The sequence below is a fragment of the Podarcis pityusensis genome, assembly GCF_964106645.2.
Source record: "Podarcis pityusensis genome assembly, chromosome: 15".
Classification (NCBI taxonomy): Eukaryota; Metazoa; Chordata; class Lepidosauria; order Squamata; family Lacertidae; genus Podarcis; species Podarcis pityusensis.
The window spans coordinates 35,168,109-35,185,944 of record NC_138040.1 but is presented as its reverse complement, the minus strand read 5'-3'; the positions used below and the strand labels follow the sequence as shown (position 1 = coordinate 35,185,944).

General features: G+C 43.3%; 1 protein-coding gene across 17 annotated transcripts in view; it reads left to right on the top strand.

The window, feature by feature from the left end:
- The window catches only part of CAMK2B (calcium/calmodulin dependent protein kinase II beta), a 205,379-nt gene that overhangs the window by 137,076 nt on the left and 50,467 nt on the right, over positions 1-17,836 (top strand). For 12 of the 17 annotated variants that reach the window (XM_080982402.1, XM_080982394.1, XM_080982400.1 and 9 more), the window contains exons 7-13: positions 5,190-5,292; positions 5,397-5,480; positions 7,334-7,428; positions 7,893-8,015; positions 8,803-8,886; positions 10,662-10,704; positions 13,582-13,662. In XM_080982402.1, coding sequence (XP_080838528.1) covers positions 5,190-5,292; positions 5,397-5,480; positions 7,334-7,428; positions 7,893-8,015; positions 8,803-8,886; positions 10,662-10,704; positions 13,582-13,662 — 613 coding nt within the window. The remainder of the gene's footprint in view (positions 1-5,189; positions 5,293-5,396; positions 5,481-7,333; positions 7,429-7,892; positions 8,016-8,802; positions 8,887-10,661; positions 10,705-13,581; positions 13,663-17,836) is intronic. The other 5 variants (XM_080982399.1, XM_080982398.1, XM_080982405.1 and 2 more) reach the window with 1 other exon arrangement.

Sequence of the window (17,836 nt, the reverse complement as noted above, 5' to 3'; positions counted from 1 at the left end):
TATGATATTACATTGGTAGCAGCAATGTGGAAGATCTTCTGATTCTTGGTTACTATAAATATTTTCTCTAACCGGTTTTGAAATGAAGTCCATCAGATATTAAACCAGATTTTCATGCATGGGCTAGTCCTGTGGCTATGGGTGGACCTCTTGCCTGCCCTGTTCTTGCACATGGGATTGTACAATTTGCAACTGAGCACCTGTCATCCCAAGGAACAGGGCTCTTGCCTATAATACTTGGCTGAAATGCAGTACTAGTGATAAACACACATCTATGGTAATCTGTAAGGCAGGGATGGGGAATCTGTGGCCCTCTATATGTTGTTAGACTCCATCTACCATCAGCCTCAGCCAGTATGGCCAACTGTCAGGGATGGTGGGGGATGGAGTCCAGCAGGACATTGAAATGACACAGGTTCCTTGTCACTGCTGTAGGAGAAATGGTTAATAATTACTAACAATATGATTAGATTTCCTCTTGTACTAGCCCTTTGCTACAAAGGGTACAGTCTCTCTGATTTAGTGTAACTACTGATGGAGGTTCATCAGATGATTTGCAGTTAAATAAAGCCTTGGATCCAGATTTGATACTTCTTTTTTGCTACTTGTTTTAGGTGAAGGCAGACTACAGATGTGTATATTTAAATGCTATTGCATCATGCTGATATATGAGGAAGCACAGTCTCACTGACTCATTGTGTTCATACAACTGATACACGTTTACAGATAGAATAAGGCAGTCTTTCTCCATAAGCCTTTGTGAATGAGATGCCATTTAACTAGGTTGGATTGTGCCTGCTGAAAAAAGACTGCAGGTTACACCAAGTGTTAATGGGCTGAAGAAACAATGGGTGCTCATCCTTTGGAAATGTAAAACCTGAAAATCAAAAGCAATTTGTTAAAACTGTGTGGAGAATCAGGCCAGAATCTGTCTATGTATATCATTAAACTGCCGTTTAGGTGTGTAATCCCTATGTATCAAATAAGAAGAACTGGGTGGCTGTTTAGCTGATAATTTCCTCTGCTGCTAGCATGTGGCGTTAGAAAGCTTGTCACCCAAATCATACATACTTTTACTTAGAGGTGAGTTCTGTTGTTTATAATGGAGCTGCCACATTATATGTGTTTAGAATTGTAGGTGAATGTATTTAAATTGTGCTGGTTGAATGCCTTAATTTATTTCCTAGCCTTTTGCAAAGAGCTAGATTAATAGCTAAGCGAATGAATAAAGACCAAAAAATACTTGAGGACATCAGAATTTTGGCCAAGGAAGATTTTGTGGGCTTAGCTGACAGTTGATTGCTTTCCGACTTGAGTAGTCAACAGTACAAGTGTCTGTAGGAAGTTTCAGTGAGCATTGCTCACAATGTTGACTGTACATTGCTTCATAAAGTTGCACTGAAGACCCTGAACCAGGCCTGATAGGGAAGAAGACAGACTTCCAGGTACATTGGACCAAGACCATTTAGTATCATGATCTGTACCTTATACGTGTGAGCCAGTCTTTACAAATGGAACTATTTGGTATCATTGTGAGGGTGCTGGTTTCTGGCATGTAGAGCCATGCTTTATTGCTATGATAAATAGTATAAATAGATAATAATGTTAAAAATAGCAACTAAGATGGTACCTCTGGAATGCATTCTTTGTTACTGGAGAATAAATGGTGGAATTCCTTTCCTACGTCTATCGATCCATCTAATTTGGTATTTCTTGTAAATTGGGCCAAGAAACTAGTGGCAGTATTAGAAACTGAGATATGAAAGCGCTAAATGGCACCTTAAACCTAGCTTATAGGCGTAACAACAGAATGTCTAGGCACACTTTTATATAACATGAATACAAAGCTGAAAATGAATGAACTGCAGCTAAAATATTATGTTCATTTTTCACATGGTCTAGCCCACCCCCCTAATATTCTTAAGAGGGTCTCTTTTCCAGTCTTCAGAGAGTAGCTGGAAGTGGGGAAGCAGAAAAAGGTCCTCCTTTCCTTCCACTCTGCAGTTTTAATCTGAAATCCTAGGCACAGTACTGTGCCCAGAGCTCAGAAACTACTTGCGCTAATGAACTTCCCTGTTGCAAAATGTGCCTAGAACACTAGGAGTTTTGAACCCTGAGTAGTGGTATGGCATCAGGGAGCCTTATGACTGACTCTTGCAGTTGGATTTATAGTATGCATTGGGACCTTCATATTAATTGAAGCTTGGCTTTGGCATTGGAGGCCCTTGGGTGGGAAGGTGCTTTAATGCAGCCACTGCAGCTTGAATATGTCCCCACTGATGAGCAGTATAGCTGAAACCCTTAAAATGAGGAGTGATACTGATTAGATACAGTGACACTGGGATGGAAAATATATCCCTTTGGTGGAAATATGTCCCTTGCCCCAGCTCAGTAGTGGAGCTTTCATCAACAGAATGCCTTCCAGGTATTTTGGATTACAACCCCCATCAGCTTCTGCCAACAAAACTGTGTTGGCTGGGGCTGTTTGGCATTGTAGTCTGAAATGTCTGGAAGGCATCAGATTGGTAAAGGCAAAGGTTATAGAAGTATCATTGAATAATCTGCTGTGTCTCAGTGATAAGATGACTGGAACTGGGTCTTTAGCGATAGACTATCTTGAGAAGATAGGACCTGGAAGTTATCAACAACTATTGCCAGGGTAAGACTGTCTTTGAATAAAGGTGTTACCTTCACACACAGACAAAGAAAACTGGAGTAAAATAAAAGCCTCAATGTGTCAACCTCTAGATTCCAGTTCTATGAGAGACTTCCATTTGGGATTTGATCAGATTGGATAGTGAGGCAACAGGGCCTTCCTAGCTATAATTATTCTTTCCAGGTGCCCAATCAAAAAAGATGGATGTTGGGTCAGATAGATTATTTGTTGGGCAGCGTGAGCATGTTAACAGGGAAGTAAGCCCCATTGTATTCAGTGGGAATTGCTCCTTAGGAATTCATACTGCTTCCCATTTGAAAATTGCCATGATGTGTTGATGCTTTTCATAGGGTGTGTGAGTTGGAGGATCTAGGCTACTTTTACTCTCCCAAGGTTTCTTCACTATAGTGTTCTTCATAAAGCAATTAAGGACAAATGTGCACAGTGTGCAGGGCATGGCCTTTGCACAAAGATGCATGTTCACATATTGGCAGCCACGGCTTTTCTCTAATTCATTGCCAGAGCTAGCGCACACTCCCTGCTTGTATCGTTTGTAACATTGCCAAAGATTCCTAGGGAATATTTTAACTAGCAACTTCTTTTGTCTCTGCTGGTTCCCAGCAGATCTGTCTGGAAGTCTCTAGATCACAATCTTGGGAGATACCAGAGGAAATGTGACGCAAAGCATAACTTAATGAATATCAGCAGATGGAGCCAAAAGGTCCACACAAAGGATGGAATGGAGGGGAGCCCTGTCTTGTGCATGCTTGGTGGATAAAATGTTGTCTGTTGCATTGTTGTCAGTTTACAAGCTGGAAACTAGAAAACAACAAGAGCACAATTTATATGCTCTGTTTTTCCTTTTTGACGTTGCAGCCTGGGATATGGTTCCTTAGCTTCATTGGACCTGATTTTTTAAACTAATAATAACAACAGCAATATAACTTTATTAGGTATATCTGCACTTCTACAGTCAAAATTGGAGCAACTAGATAGAATTGGAAGAATGGAAGAGCACTTAGTGCAACTCTCTGCTCCAGGGCAGTTCAGCCCTTTATAGACAAAGCTACAGATCCCCAGTCACAATACGATGCAAGCAGAAAGTAGAGGCATGGCAGTCAGGGGGCCCTTAGAGCCAAATGGCTGCAGATGACTCAGGCAGGCAAAGCTACCTACAAGCTATAGGGGAAAGCATCCTCAGGATCCCTAGCTAGTCTCACCTGATAGGAGATTTCTTAACAATCCCAAATATGGTGAGCAAAACATACCTACTGAGTCTTCCCCAGAGATTTTTTTTCCTGGAGCCAAAACCTCTTTCCCAAATCATCAGGTCACTTGTTTTTGGCAGTGCCTGGTGTCTAGAGTCCTCTTCACCTTTTTAGTATCTGCTGTTTTCTTTTTAAAGGGAATTGATTAGGACCTTGGGGGGGGGGGTCTCAAAAGGCTAGGCTTTAGGACAGAGCTTTCCAAACAGTGTGTCATGACACGTTAGTGTGAACGCTCCCCGTGCTCCTCCCGGAGCTAGAAAGGGAGTGAGCAGCCCGCCGGTTTGCTAGTAAAACAGAATTACTACGTCACAAAATGGTGTATGTCTAAAAACTGTGTCACCAACATGAAGTTTGGAAAGCTCTGCTTTAAGAGGTGCCTGGTGCTGGCCGGTTTTACACCATGAGGGATGAAAGCCACTGCTATACTGTGAAACAAGAGTGTGCATTCTTCTAATCAAGAGTGCTATGTTTGCATGTAGGACTCTATCTACAGGACATTTCATCAGTCCCAGATTTAACCACAGAGATCAATTTGCCTTTCCTGACTCAAACTCATTAAAAACTAAACCAAACTGGTTTTCTGTACTCAGCTGGATTGGCCTTGAGGTCAATCCTGGTGTGTAATAAAAGGGACTAAACTGTTTCTATGTTCCCCTTTGCAATAGCCTTGGGCACCTGAATCTATTGGGTATTTCCCCACAATTCCTGGTAAGTGCCATTGACAATAAACATTGTGCTGTGGTGTAGAATGGCCTCTCAAGAGGAGTCCATAGTACAGTACAGGGGGAAATGCTGTGCCACTGACAATGCAGTCCTTTGCATGTCAGCTCAGTGGAGTTTATTCCCAGCTGTATGTACAGGTTCGCAGCCTAAGAGGCACAGCAGTGCATTATATAATATATAATAAAACCAACCTTGGAACCAGCAGAACTGGCCAGTCATGATGTAAACATTTCCAACTCTCCCAATAGCAGTTCACACTAGGCTGCCCTGCCGGAAAATATCCTCCTGCTTATTCTGGCTATGGGACAGGGGTGTCTCCATATAATAGCTTGTCTCTTTTTTCAATATTTCACTTTTTTTGGGGGGGGGGAGGTGGATTGATTGCAAGTTTCTAATCGGCTTCCGCAAACTGTTTGTTGTTGTTGTTTTCTTTCTGTTTCTTTCTCCTCTCCTTCCTCCTTTTTTTTACTTTTAACCAAACCAAAACCATTACATTACTCAATTAAAAATGGCACCTGTGTTAAATTGGGTCACCATGACAGCCGGAGAACCTGCTTCTGGCCAGCAAATGCAAAGGAGCGGCGGTGAAGTTGGCAGACTTCGGCTTGGCGATTGAGGTGCAAGGAGACCAGCAGGCCTGGTTTGGTGAGTGCCGGACGGAGTTGCTCCCTTCCCCCTTTCTCAGTTTGCTTTGCTGACTCAGGAGCTGTGCAAACTCACATGTTGGCAATTTTTGCTTTCCCCCCCAGGCTTTGCAGGCACTCCTGGCTATCTCTCTCCTGAAGTTCTACGCAAAGAAGCTTATGGCAAACCTGTGGATATCTGGGCATGTGGTAAGTCTCTGCTCTTCCACAGGGTAGTACAATCATGGCATTGCAATGGGGATTTCCAATATAACCTGTTATTCAATAAAAGTACCATCCAGCTACAGTTCAGCTTTCACAATCCAGAAAAAGCCTGTCACAAGCAGAGAACTGATAAGCTACAGAAGATGGGTTTTTAGAGAAAGTAGCCCTGGGTATAGATTTTCAGATCTGGGACCACCTTTAGCCCAAACATTTGCTTATTCCTTGTTCTTATCAACAGGCACTTTGATTTATATTCTGCCTCATTTTTAGAACTGTCAGGGTGGCTCACAGCATAATAAAACACCACAGTACTAAAACCAACAAAACTACTAAAAACTGCATTAGGAGGAAAGTCACTTTAATTTTTTGCCATTAATAATAATAATAATAATAATAATAATAATAATGCTGGTGTGAACCAGTTGCAGCTCCAATGGTCTAGAAAAGGTCTTCAGCCTTTTCAGACGTGGGGCACACCTTGACCCAGACATGCATATGGGACCTCATTTCTTGATTTCTCCCTTTATAGTACTTTTGTTGTGGCCCACCTTAAATCTGACTGTGACCCAGTAGTCGGTTTTTCTGACCCAACAGGTGGAAGACCAATGCACTGGATGACTCGGTCATCTCAGTTGCTTTACCTCAAATTTGGGGTTGCTGAGTTTCTCCACACACTCTTTATCCCTCTCCCCGTTACTTTTCTATTAATTTTGTAGCAACAGCTATCAGTGGAAGTGAGATAGGTAGCCTAACACTTTAATCAAACTAATAAGCAGTGGGGTAGACCATTTCCGATGTGACGATCCTGCATTAAATGTGAATACCCTTCTTTTGTAAAGGTGGTGCCCTCAGAGCCCAAAAGCATTGTCTTTCCTTCAGAGAGGCCTTGGTGGGTCCTTGACTCCTAGCATAGGAAGGTTGTTCTCATCATTGAACCCTCCTATTTGTATTAGATCGGATTTTATAGGTATTATTTTGTAGGTATTAGTTGGCTGACAGTCTTGCTTTCAGAAGGATACATTTACAAGACAGTCTCAACCTGCACTTGGGGAATCCAGAGGTGCCAGGAGCACAAAGGCAGAGAATTGGTATTTACATAGATTGTGACCGCCCTGATAGCATCATGAGCACAAATCCTCATGAATGCAGAATAGAAAGGACATCTGAAGGGACTCCTGCTGTAGCACTGGCAAGGTCTTACACTAGGTAGCAACCAAAGGATTCTCATGTACTTCATCTGTACGCCCTTGAAAGTACTATGCAACTGAACCTAGGAAGCTGCCTTATGCCAAGTCAGGCTATTTGCCCATATAGCTCAAGGATGGATAAACTGTATCCCTCCAGATGTTGCTGGATTCCTTCAGCCCCAGCTGGCATGGCCAATGGCTAGGGTTAATGAGAATTGTAGTCCCAACACACTGGAATGGGTTCCTCATCCCAGATTTAGCTCATCCCTTTTAGTTTTTGACTGGTAGCAGCTCTGTAGAGTTTCAGACAGGAGCCTTTCCCAGCTGTCTGTCTGGAGAAGCTAGGGATTGTACCTGGGACCTTCTGCAAGCAATGCATCTGCTCTAGCCCTGGATGTCAGTCACTGAAGAACCTCGGAGACCATTGCTAGCCCATACCAAACTGAGGGCTACACCCTTTCCTTCCACTTCTGTAAGTTGGGCATCAGGATGAGAAGATTCAGGATTGTATAACTTTGTTTCAAACGGGAAATATGTATATTTCCACTTTTCCTTCCTCCTACTCCACTGTGCCCGAATGGTAAGAATATGCAATGCAGGGTTTAGGCCCACTTGATTTTAAATTTGCTGCTCTCCCCTGTTTTCTCCTAGGTGTTATTCTATACATCTTATTGGTTGGGTATCCGCCTTTCTGGGATGAGGATCAGCACAAGCTGTACCAACAGATTAAGGCCGGAGCCTACGATGTGAGTAGTGGTTCCTTTCTTTCTGTTTTTCATTACATTGTTGACATGATGCTCCTCATGGCACAATCCTCTTCATAGGCATTAATCTCATGGGGACCAAAGGAGCAGAGCAACATGCTAGGAGTCACATGTACTCTAGTTTTAAGGCTGTTTCCTCTAACAGAAGCTAGGAACACTTGCATTTCTTTCTGATGCCTCTGAGCCTGTATGCTTTCAAATTGTGTATTGTGTAAAAAGTACACTTCATGCCTACTCCTCTAAGGGCTTCCTACGGGTCAGATAAGCCAGATTATGGGACCGATCTGATATGGGGGAATCTGGGCAACCCTGGAACCCTTCCTGATGCATTTGGCTGCTTTAGGGGTTTGAAAATAAATGCTAGTCTGTTGAATGGTAGCGTTCTCCTTCTTTGATACTGATGTGTCCTTGACCATAACCTTCGTGTAATGCCTTCTAATCCTCAGTTTCCTTCTCCTGAGTGGGACACAGTCACTCCCGAAGCAAAAAACCTCATAAACCAGATGTTAACCATCAATCCAGCAAAGAGAATCACAGCTCACGAAGCTCTAAAACATCCATGGGTCTGTGTAAGTGTCACTGATGCTCCTGTCTTGTTGATAACCAACATTCACCTGCTCGTTAAGGTTTGAATAGTTAAGAGGCTCAGAAGTCACGTTAAATAATTTCCTTAGAGATCTCAGTATGCTTTCTAAGGCTGCGTGTGGTAGCAAAAAAAATGATAAGGATTGTAAGTAATATGGGGTGCTTTGACAGATGCCTAGCATTGTCTATAGCAGGGATGGGGAACCTGTGGCCCTCTGAATGTTGTTGGACTCCCAACTTCCATCAGCCGCAACCAGCATGGCTGGCCCAATGGTTAGGGACAGTGGAGATGGAATGCAACAACTGTTGAAGGGTAGCAGCTTCCTGATCTGTAAGATGCTTCCATGGGTGGACCTGTTCTGGGCAAAGGTTCTATATCAACCTCAGCTGTAAAATTGCACATCAGGTTTGATATCTGACTCCCAACTTTTGAATATACTTTGGCAAGTTGGCCAAAAGAGCTACATATAGCAGCCACAGGATCCAGATCCTCAATAGATATAATAGCCTGGGGTTTTTTTGACAGGACTGCCATTGTCCAGCAGATCCAGACTGCATCACAGTTATGTGCACAGGCCTTAATTTCATACAGAATCACACATACAAGAGCAATGTAGGTGTGTCTGAGAGGTTCTGTGGGAATTAAACTCCAGTGCATATCTCAGTATTCTTGTCCCTACCGTTTTTGCTAGTTTTCCCCCTTCCTTCCTATATTTATGTCCTGACTTTGCACACATTGACCTCTATTTTACTTTTACGTGTTTTCCACAGCAACGTTCAACAGTGGCCTCCATGATGCACAGACAGGAAACCGTAGAGTGTCTGAAAAAGTTCAATGCCAGAAGGAAGCTCAAGGTAAGAACAGGAGTGTATTACAGACTCCGGATAAACATGAGAACGGAAACTTTCAGGGGTGTCCATTGCTGAATTCCTTTTGTAAGACCTTTTAAGAGGAGGGCCATAGCTCAGTGGTAGAACATCGGCTTTGCATGCAGAAGGTCCCAGGTTCAGTTCTTGGCATCTTTAGGGCTGGGAAAGACTCCTTGCTTGAAAACCTGGAGAAGTGCTGCCAGTCAGTGTGGACAATACTGAGCCGGGTGACTCATTGGCCTAACTCAGTATGAGGCAACTTCCTATGAAACAAGAAATAAACTACCAACTCACCCAAACTGAGGTCGAAACTACAGTCTGAAATAATATTTCTGTTTAGAAGGTGGGTGTATCATGCTTTCTGTGCTAAGCTCCACGATACCTGACTAGTCCAGAAACTTGTTCCCAAAGTGGCCAACCTCCCAGTGACATTTGCTCAAGGGCATACTGCCTCTCTGACCTGGAAACTGCATATAGACATCTTAACTAGTAGCCACTGGTAACTTTATGTTGCATCATTTTGTCTCATCCCCTTTCAAAGCCTTCCAAGTTGGCAACCATCTCTACAAGTTATGGTGGTGAATTATCACATGATATGTTCTCAGATGGGTGGCGCTGTGGGTTAAACCACAGAGCCTAGGGCTTGCCGATCAGAAGGTTGACGGTTTGAATCCCCACGACGGGGTGAGCCCACGCTGCTCGGTCCCTGTTCCTGCCAACCTAGCAGTTCGAAAGCACGTCAAAGTGCAAGTAGATAAATAGATACCACCCTGGCGGGAAGGTAAATGGCGTTTCCATGCGCTGCTCTGGTTTGCCAGAAGCGACTTAGTCATGCTGGCCAATAAAGCGAGATGAGCGCCGCAACCCCAGAGTCAGTCACGACTGGACCTAATGGTCAGGGGTCCCTTTACCTTTACCTTTTATGTTCGCAGATATGGGGGAAATTAAAAATGTGATGGAATACACACCAGTGTGAATTTTTAGTCACAGAGTGGTTCTTAGAGACCTGAAAGTCCTCCAGCATTTTACACAGTCTTTTATGCTAAGGCAGGATTGTTCCTAGCCAGACCCATCTAATAGATTGAACAACTCAGACCTATCACTGCCACTTTAGAAATGAGGATGCAGGACTTAGAAAATTACTTTTGCTCCTCTTGCATTGCATAGTCTAGGTTTACACAGATATACCTTATTCTTTCCCCGCCCTATAACTGACTGGTATGCAAAAAACAGTTTGGGAACAAGCAGTTATGGCAAAATTAACTTATTATTTAAGGAGCAGGCAAGGGAAACAAAGACAAGATTAGTTTACAAAAAACTGGATAAACTATTCAACATAGCAGATCTAGAGGATACATCTCTAATGTGTATTACGCTTTTTCATTTCCCTGAGATGTTAAAGTTGATTTGGAAATTAATAATTTGGAAAAGTGGGTAAAACATTGTTTTCTGAGATATGGCCTATTTAAGTATTGGATTTCTCTAATGATTAGATATAAAATAAAACTATTTGCTGTTTGTATATGTTTATAACTTGCTGTTACATTCATTTTAACTTTAAGTAATGTATTGCTATTTGTGGTAATAATAATAATAATAATAATAATAATAATAATAATAATAATACCTATTCACCCTTCTCACACTTCCTCCCAAAAACCTTTTTTCTGTTATATGTTTTTTTAAAAAGCGCTTAAAAATTAATTTTTAAAAATTATTTCTGACTTCCCCCCAACATCTCTTTTTAATTTCTCTTTTAGGGTGCAATTCTTACCACTATGTTGGCAACGAGAAACTTTTCAGGTGAGAGATTTGCTTTGCTTAACGAAGAGAAAAGAAACCTATTCACACTTCAGCAGTTTCCATTTCCCTTTAAATTTGTTTATTTATTTAACTCGCACACCTTCTAACTGAGGCAGTCTTCAAATGGGTCCTCACAGGCGCAACGACTGTCAAAGCTGCTCCACTAATACAGATTTTGTTCATTAACCTTGGTCTTGGTGTGTGACATTCGTTCTCCTCTTTCTCGTATCCTGGTGCTCTCTGGCAAGGCAGTATTGCGATGCGGAAAGTTGTATGTCGGGACCAGGAATGGAACACAAAACTATTTTCATTGACTGGATGTCAAGTCCATCTCTGTACATGAAGCCAAGATGAGAGAAAGCAAGTGTGCCCTGGAATGCCCTCCTCATACACGCTTTCTTCCAAGAACTCTGACTAGCTTCCTTTCGACCTCTGTACTTGTCCCCCACTGTCGTTCCCCTCCTCTGCAAAAGCCTTAACAACACAATCAGTCAAAGCAGTTTGATTTAGTGCTGCATATTCCGGATCCCTGGATGATTCCAGATGACCTATTTATTGAACATTCATCCTCATCTGTTTGCAGGGAGATTAGACCGCGAGAGCTATTTAAAGAGCATTCATTCTGATTTGTTTGTGAAGAGGTTAGATGATGCAAGTCCCACATTTCCCAGTGCATTTTCATGTCACTTTCCGTATTGCAAATGATCCAGTCTTTTGAGAAGTGGTGTTCCGCGACACCTCCCAGTCAGCTTTGGATTTGCTTGTATGCAATTGAATACCACCTGAAAATAGAGACTGTCTGGAAGCAGCCCCTGTTCTCACAGAAATGCAGGTTTACCAGGATTTCTGGATCTATCTCTGCCCCCCACCCCCCATATGTTCTACTCAGGGCTATGCCATTTCGGGAGAGAGCCAATCCCCATTTCTCTTGTCTTCTAGGCTACCATTAATTATCCTTCAGGATCACTTGTTTTTCTAGTTCTTATGAAGTACAAAAAGTAATAATAACAAATGCTCTCAATATACACAACTTGATTGCAATTTAATATATTCTTCATATGTATCAAAGAGCTCGCTTTCAGGCTTTGTTGCAAATCTTGCCTGCTGCCCCCACTCCAATGAAATGTCTTTGATCCTGCCTCTGAGATCTGAAATGGTATTCCTGCTACTTCCATATTTTCTCAGTTGCATTTTTTAAAAAAAAGAAAATCTAGGTAATATAATAGTAGATCGGACACTACAAAGGCACAAGTGTTGAGCTGTTGCATATTAACACTTCTGGTTTGGTTTTCCTTGAAATGCAAGGGTACTGTGTGTCTCCCCACCCCCACCCCCAATGGTATTTCCTGTTTGGTTGATGCTCATCATCAGATCAATCAGAGAGGCGTTTACCTTCTAAAAAAGCAAAGTGCTGATCCCAGGGGAGAGGAACTGCTGTCCCTGGTTAGAAAAGTTACCATCAGCTTCTGCATTTTAAAAGAGAAAAGAGGGTGTATGATGGCTGAGTAGATTCCTCAAGCAAGAATCCACCCACTCACACTGTTTCTCCTCCTCACTTTCCTGCAGGGCTTCCTTTCCCATCATTGTCCATGGGCCTAATCAAGACTCCATGGATTTATAGCAAAGAATGACGGAATCCACATTCCACAACTAGGAAATCCAAATTCCGCAAGCATGAAAGAAACACACATTTCCTAATACTATATCTGTATCTATTGATAATACTGACTATGGAAGTGTGACCTGTCTGATTCAGAACACAGAATTTATACCTCCTCTTTGTGGAATTTGAAATTTCTGGACAGAAATTGGGTGTTGATGAACAAAGTGGCAAGGAAGAAGCGGCATTTTGAAGGTGTTGAGGAAGAGAAAGGAAAGATGGCCATAGAGTGTTGGGGGGGGGGGAGTGTGATCTTTGGCAAAAAATAATTCACAGACTACTCACAGAATGTTGATAGCTAGAGGGATTGACAAAATCTCCTGGAATTTTAGCTAGGGTAGCCTGTCTGATCTTCCCAGTTGGAAAGCAGATAAAGTGTACAATGCGTCTGTCTTCTACCACCAACTTTCCCCCGGAATAATTTTATAACAAGTGCCAAATTCCACAGATTTTATGTAGTTAAACAATTACTGAGTGAACAGTGTCCTAAGCTAGCTCTGAGGCCTCCAGACTTGCCATTTAGGTTCCTATTCCTCGTGTCATTAGCTTCAGAGCAATTGCAGAAGAGAACTCAGAAATGGTATTAATAGCTAATCAATTATTATTATCATAGGGCTTTAATACTCCCAAGAAGCTCAGGAAACCAGCTGCAGAAGCAATGTATGGCTGCCATACGTTTTGTGCCGCGTAATGATTTATGACTCTAGCAATTGCAAGCCCAACAGTGAGAATCCTTCTTAAATGTTCCACACACCTTATCATTTCTGCTACTTTTGGTGGCATAGTTTAGTTCTGGTGATAATTATCACTCTTCCTTTTCTGAACTCGGGATATACGGATCAATAGCCTCCTAGACTATCTTCCTAGTGTTTACAGAATTGTTTATTGTGTGGTCAGGATACAGTGTCCCCCAACCTAATACTGCACAGGATGGCGTCTCCAGAGCAATGAAACAAGACATATAGGAATAACTCTGGATCACATGGAAAAGACCCATGGATTGTGTAAAGTCAATGCACGTTTGCTACCAATAGTCACGCCTCTTCATCTCAACTTTTAACTCTAATCTTTTTCTGCTTCCTTTGTCTCTTTCCCCTTCTTTATTTCCCCCTCTCTCTTTCTCTCTTTCTCTCTCTCTGTTCCTCTCTAACTCTTTCCCCATCCCTTTCCCTGTTTGCTGTCCTTTACTTCTTTGTTTCCCTACCCGGTGCTAACAGTGGGCAGACAGACCACCGCTCCTGCCACAATGTCTGCAGCAGCAGCAGCCTCCGGTGCCACCATGGGTTTGGTGGAGCAAGGTAGATGTGTCCGGAAGAGACTCGCCTCACTTCCCCTTTCTCACTTTGAAATTTGAGCGCATGATGTGTCATTCACCATCACCACCGCATCCCACCCTGTTTTTAGAGTCTGGGGCTACCTTTTGTTGTAACTAGTAGCAAAGTTAGAGTCAGGGCCACCTCTAAATAATCTGGCAATTCCAGAACATTTAATCAAGTTGTGGGAACAGTGTCATGAAAAGGTCATAGGGAAACATATGGACCAGCCAGTAAGGATTCTGTATGACTGAGATTGGCTGGTGCTAAAATGATGCTGTTATCTCAGAGGGTTAAGCAAGGCAAATATAGGAGACCATTAATGGAAGAGGAGATGCATGCTTTGTGTGGTGGAGGCCGTGGTGCTTGAACAGCTTTCAGTTTTCCTATAGGAATTTTGTGGTTAGGCATTATCTTTATCTATATCTACATACACACACACACATATATATTTGTATACATAAATTTTTATATGCATACGCAAATGCTACAAGTGACTGTTAAGAAATATTGTTTAGCAGAGCGATGGGTGAATCTGTGTCTTTCCAGTTCTTGTTGGGCTTCAACTCTCATCATCTGAAGGCAGCCCTGTTTAGGGAAGCTTTTAATGTTTGGTGTATTACAGTATTTTAATATTTTTTTTGGAAGCCGCCCAGAGTGGCTAGGGAAGCCCAGCCAGATGGGTGGGGTATAAATAATAAAAATTAATAATAATAATAATAATCAGCTTCAGTCAGCATGACCAATGGCTAGGGCTGGTGGAAGTTGCAATCCAACAACATCTGGAGGGCCACAGATTCCCTGACCATGATTTAGCACCTATAATGAGCCAAGTGCAGGGAGCTAAGGGAGAAAGAGGACAATTTGCTTCCTGTTGGTCACATCCAACACCTACTTGACTTTTGCCCTAGCATGCTCTGCATGTCCCATGCAAGATACAGAAGATGAAATGCTGCCTGTTTTCTGGCAAGTCACCTTCCCATCAGAATATACTGTCATTTATCACTGGTCTAATCCAGGAATGGGGAATCTTTTGCCCCCCCCCCCATAGGTTGTTGGGCTACAGCTCTCATTGTCCCTGAGCATTGGCCATGCTGGTTGGTGCTGATGGGAGCTGGAATCCACCAACTTCTGAAGAGCCGCAGGTTCCCCATCTCTGCTCCAGGCAGTGTTCAGATTATAGAGGAAATATTGGGAACAGTGGGAATTTAACAACATCCTCTGACCCTGCATTCTTCCTGTTCCATTTTAGCCAAGACACATGCATAGCCTTCGAAAACATAATCTAAGTAGTACACAGTGCCCCTGGGGGTACTCAAGGGTATGCAGTACCAGCACCTCTTTTTGTTTTTATTAAAAAGTGTGCCACTTCCTGTACACTTCATGGCGAGTACCGGCACCTATTTTTCTAGAAAAAAAGCACTGGTGGTACATCACAAAAAGAATGCTCCTCTTCAAGTAATCTGACTACTGGTTTTAGGTAGGAAGGAGTGCCTTGTGCATGCATGTTTTTGGCCCGAATGGCACCATTTTACTCATCACGGTCCAAAAGCAGCATGCAGGAGAGTTGTGTGCACTTATCTGACAATTATCCCAAGAAATGAGAGGTCCATTCAGAATGGTCTGTGATGAGACAGAGGCTTCCAGGGTAAGCCTTCATGTCCTAGTGGGAGAAGCCAGTGGTGTTGCGTCCTTTGCTAGTGCCTGGGGTCTGCATGCATATACCTATGCATCAGGTGGGACCAGGGGCTGGGTGCAGAGGATGAACAAAAGCCGCCACACCAGCCCAACCCTTGCCACCACCACTGGACAGACACGGGACACAGAGGATTTATGGGCTGTGCTGCGCTGTGCCGCCTGCTCACCCACTAAGGGGGGAGACCGACTGACCAATGCAGCCCTTGTTGGGCGCATCCCCCAACGTTGACTGAGCAGCCATTCAACGAGGGGGACAGGGGTGTGATGGCAAGGCCAGGCTGGGCTCCGGGGCCCAGAGACCCCCAGTGGCAGGCAGGGCGAGCAACCCTGTGGAGGGGCGGGTGCCTGGCTCGCGCCCCCTCAAAATCATGTGCCTGGGGCTATGCCCCTCCTAGCCCTCCCCATGCTATGCCCCTGGTAGAGGCAACTGCCAGGCTGAAAGCAACCACTCACATACTATTTGGGTCAGTGCAGATCCCTGAGTGACTAAGAAGCACATTTCGCCTGGCCAGCACCCACAGGCTGAGCCACTCCGGGGAGAGCATTCCACAGATGGGGAGCCACCACAGAAAAGGCCCATTCTCGTGTTGTCACTCTCCTGGCTTCTTACCTAATAGGCAACCATCAGGAAATGAGAGGCTGCCCTTGCGACCTTTGCAGTGATGCAGTGGGCCCAGTGGTGACCTCATTTCTGGTGGTCTGCCTGCCTGCCAGTTCATCAGCTGGAGACCTCAGGGTGAGAGGTGGTCAACTAGTTTGCTTGGGCAGGGTGAGTAGGAAATGGAGGGTGTCATGATCTTAGCTCAAGTGCAGCTTGAGGAGTCCAGCCCCATCAGTTTTTGGTCAATGAATGTGTCAATAGCACATAATTATTTTCTGCTACAACAATGAATAGAATTGCACTCGAGTTGTTTAATTGCCTGCAGTGAAGCACCACTACTGGTCCTTAGCCCCATTGGACATGGCAGTACTTTTGGTGCTGGTTCTTTCAAAAGCATAGGCAAAATTTACAGGAATTTTGGAATATTGTGCTCTTTGCTTAGTAGGCCATTCACACCAACTGGGCATATGTGCATTCATAATGCTGTAGAAAAGTATATATTCCTGAAATAATAATAAATTTATTATTAAAGCAGGGGTGGGGAATGATCTTTTTATCTCTGACAATTGGACATGCTGGTGAGGGGTGATGGGAGGTGAAGTCCAATAGCATCTGGAGGGCCATAGATTCCCCACCCATGATTTAAACCATTTCTCCTTAAGTTTTTAGTATTTTAACACTACTCGCTATACCAGTGAGCGAAAGATAGACACTTTCCCCTGCAGAACTGCAGAACATAGCTGACAGGTGCCATAATCTTAAAATATAATTGTGCATATGTGTTCATGAGCCATAAAAGCACACATTCCCAAGCAGCTCTGCACATTCAGTCTTTGGGCATTGGTAGGATGAAGGAAGTTATACTTTTCCCCTGTAGACATCTGGCAACACTCCACTAAGGGTGATCTTCCTTGCTTGGCATGTAGAAGGAAGCCTCTTATAGATCAGTCATATTGATGGCTTAATTTTGTTAACTAGAATAAGGTGTGGTCTAATCATTTTTTTCGCTCATGCAAACTTGTCTCACCCTGCTTCTCCCCTTCTTTGTTGCAAGCTACAATGAGCGTGTTTTGGTGCCTTCAATAAGATTAGTTATGCTTGGGGAGTGTGGTCCCAGTGTCCATCTGTCCTCAAATGGAAACTAGTTGTGACTATTTATGCCTATTTCTAAGGCAATAATCCCGAGAGGTTGGAGAGCTTCCCATTGCTTTAAATACATTTGATATTGTTTGGGCTTCTCCATATAGTCAGTTATATGATTATATAATTGATTGTCTCTGCCCTGCATTGACTGTAGGCCTGCAGTTCAAACTTAGATTCTTTTCCTGGCCTTCGACTTGTCTTATGCTCAGTTGACCTGTATGTAAAATGGTGGTAATAGCAAGCTCTGATTGTTTTGAGAATGGATAGACCAACAATTATGATTAATAATAATAATAATAATATGCCACCCATCTGACTGGGTTTCCCCAGCGACTCTGGGCGGCTCCCAACAAAATATTAAAAACACAATAAGACATCGTCGGTTAAAGGGTTGTAAAGCTAAAAAGTGCTACATATATGCTTATTGGTAGTAGGAGAAAAGTATCCAAATACTTGAAGCAGGTCAGGTAGCAGGGGAAACTATCAGGATTGCGTGCTCACAGAGCAAGTCTATAGCTGTGAGAACATGTTGCCCTCCATAGCTGCTCAACATGGACAATTCTTGGGGCAGGCAGACAAGGGTCCCCTTGACACCTTTTTCATGCCAAGGTTTCTCTCTGGTGAATGTTGGCTCTTTGCTTGTCTTAGCCATGGCCCTGTCTGCACCCCAGCTTTGCCTGCAGGTTGAATGTGGTAAATGGTGCATGAATTTTGTGC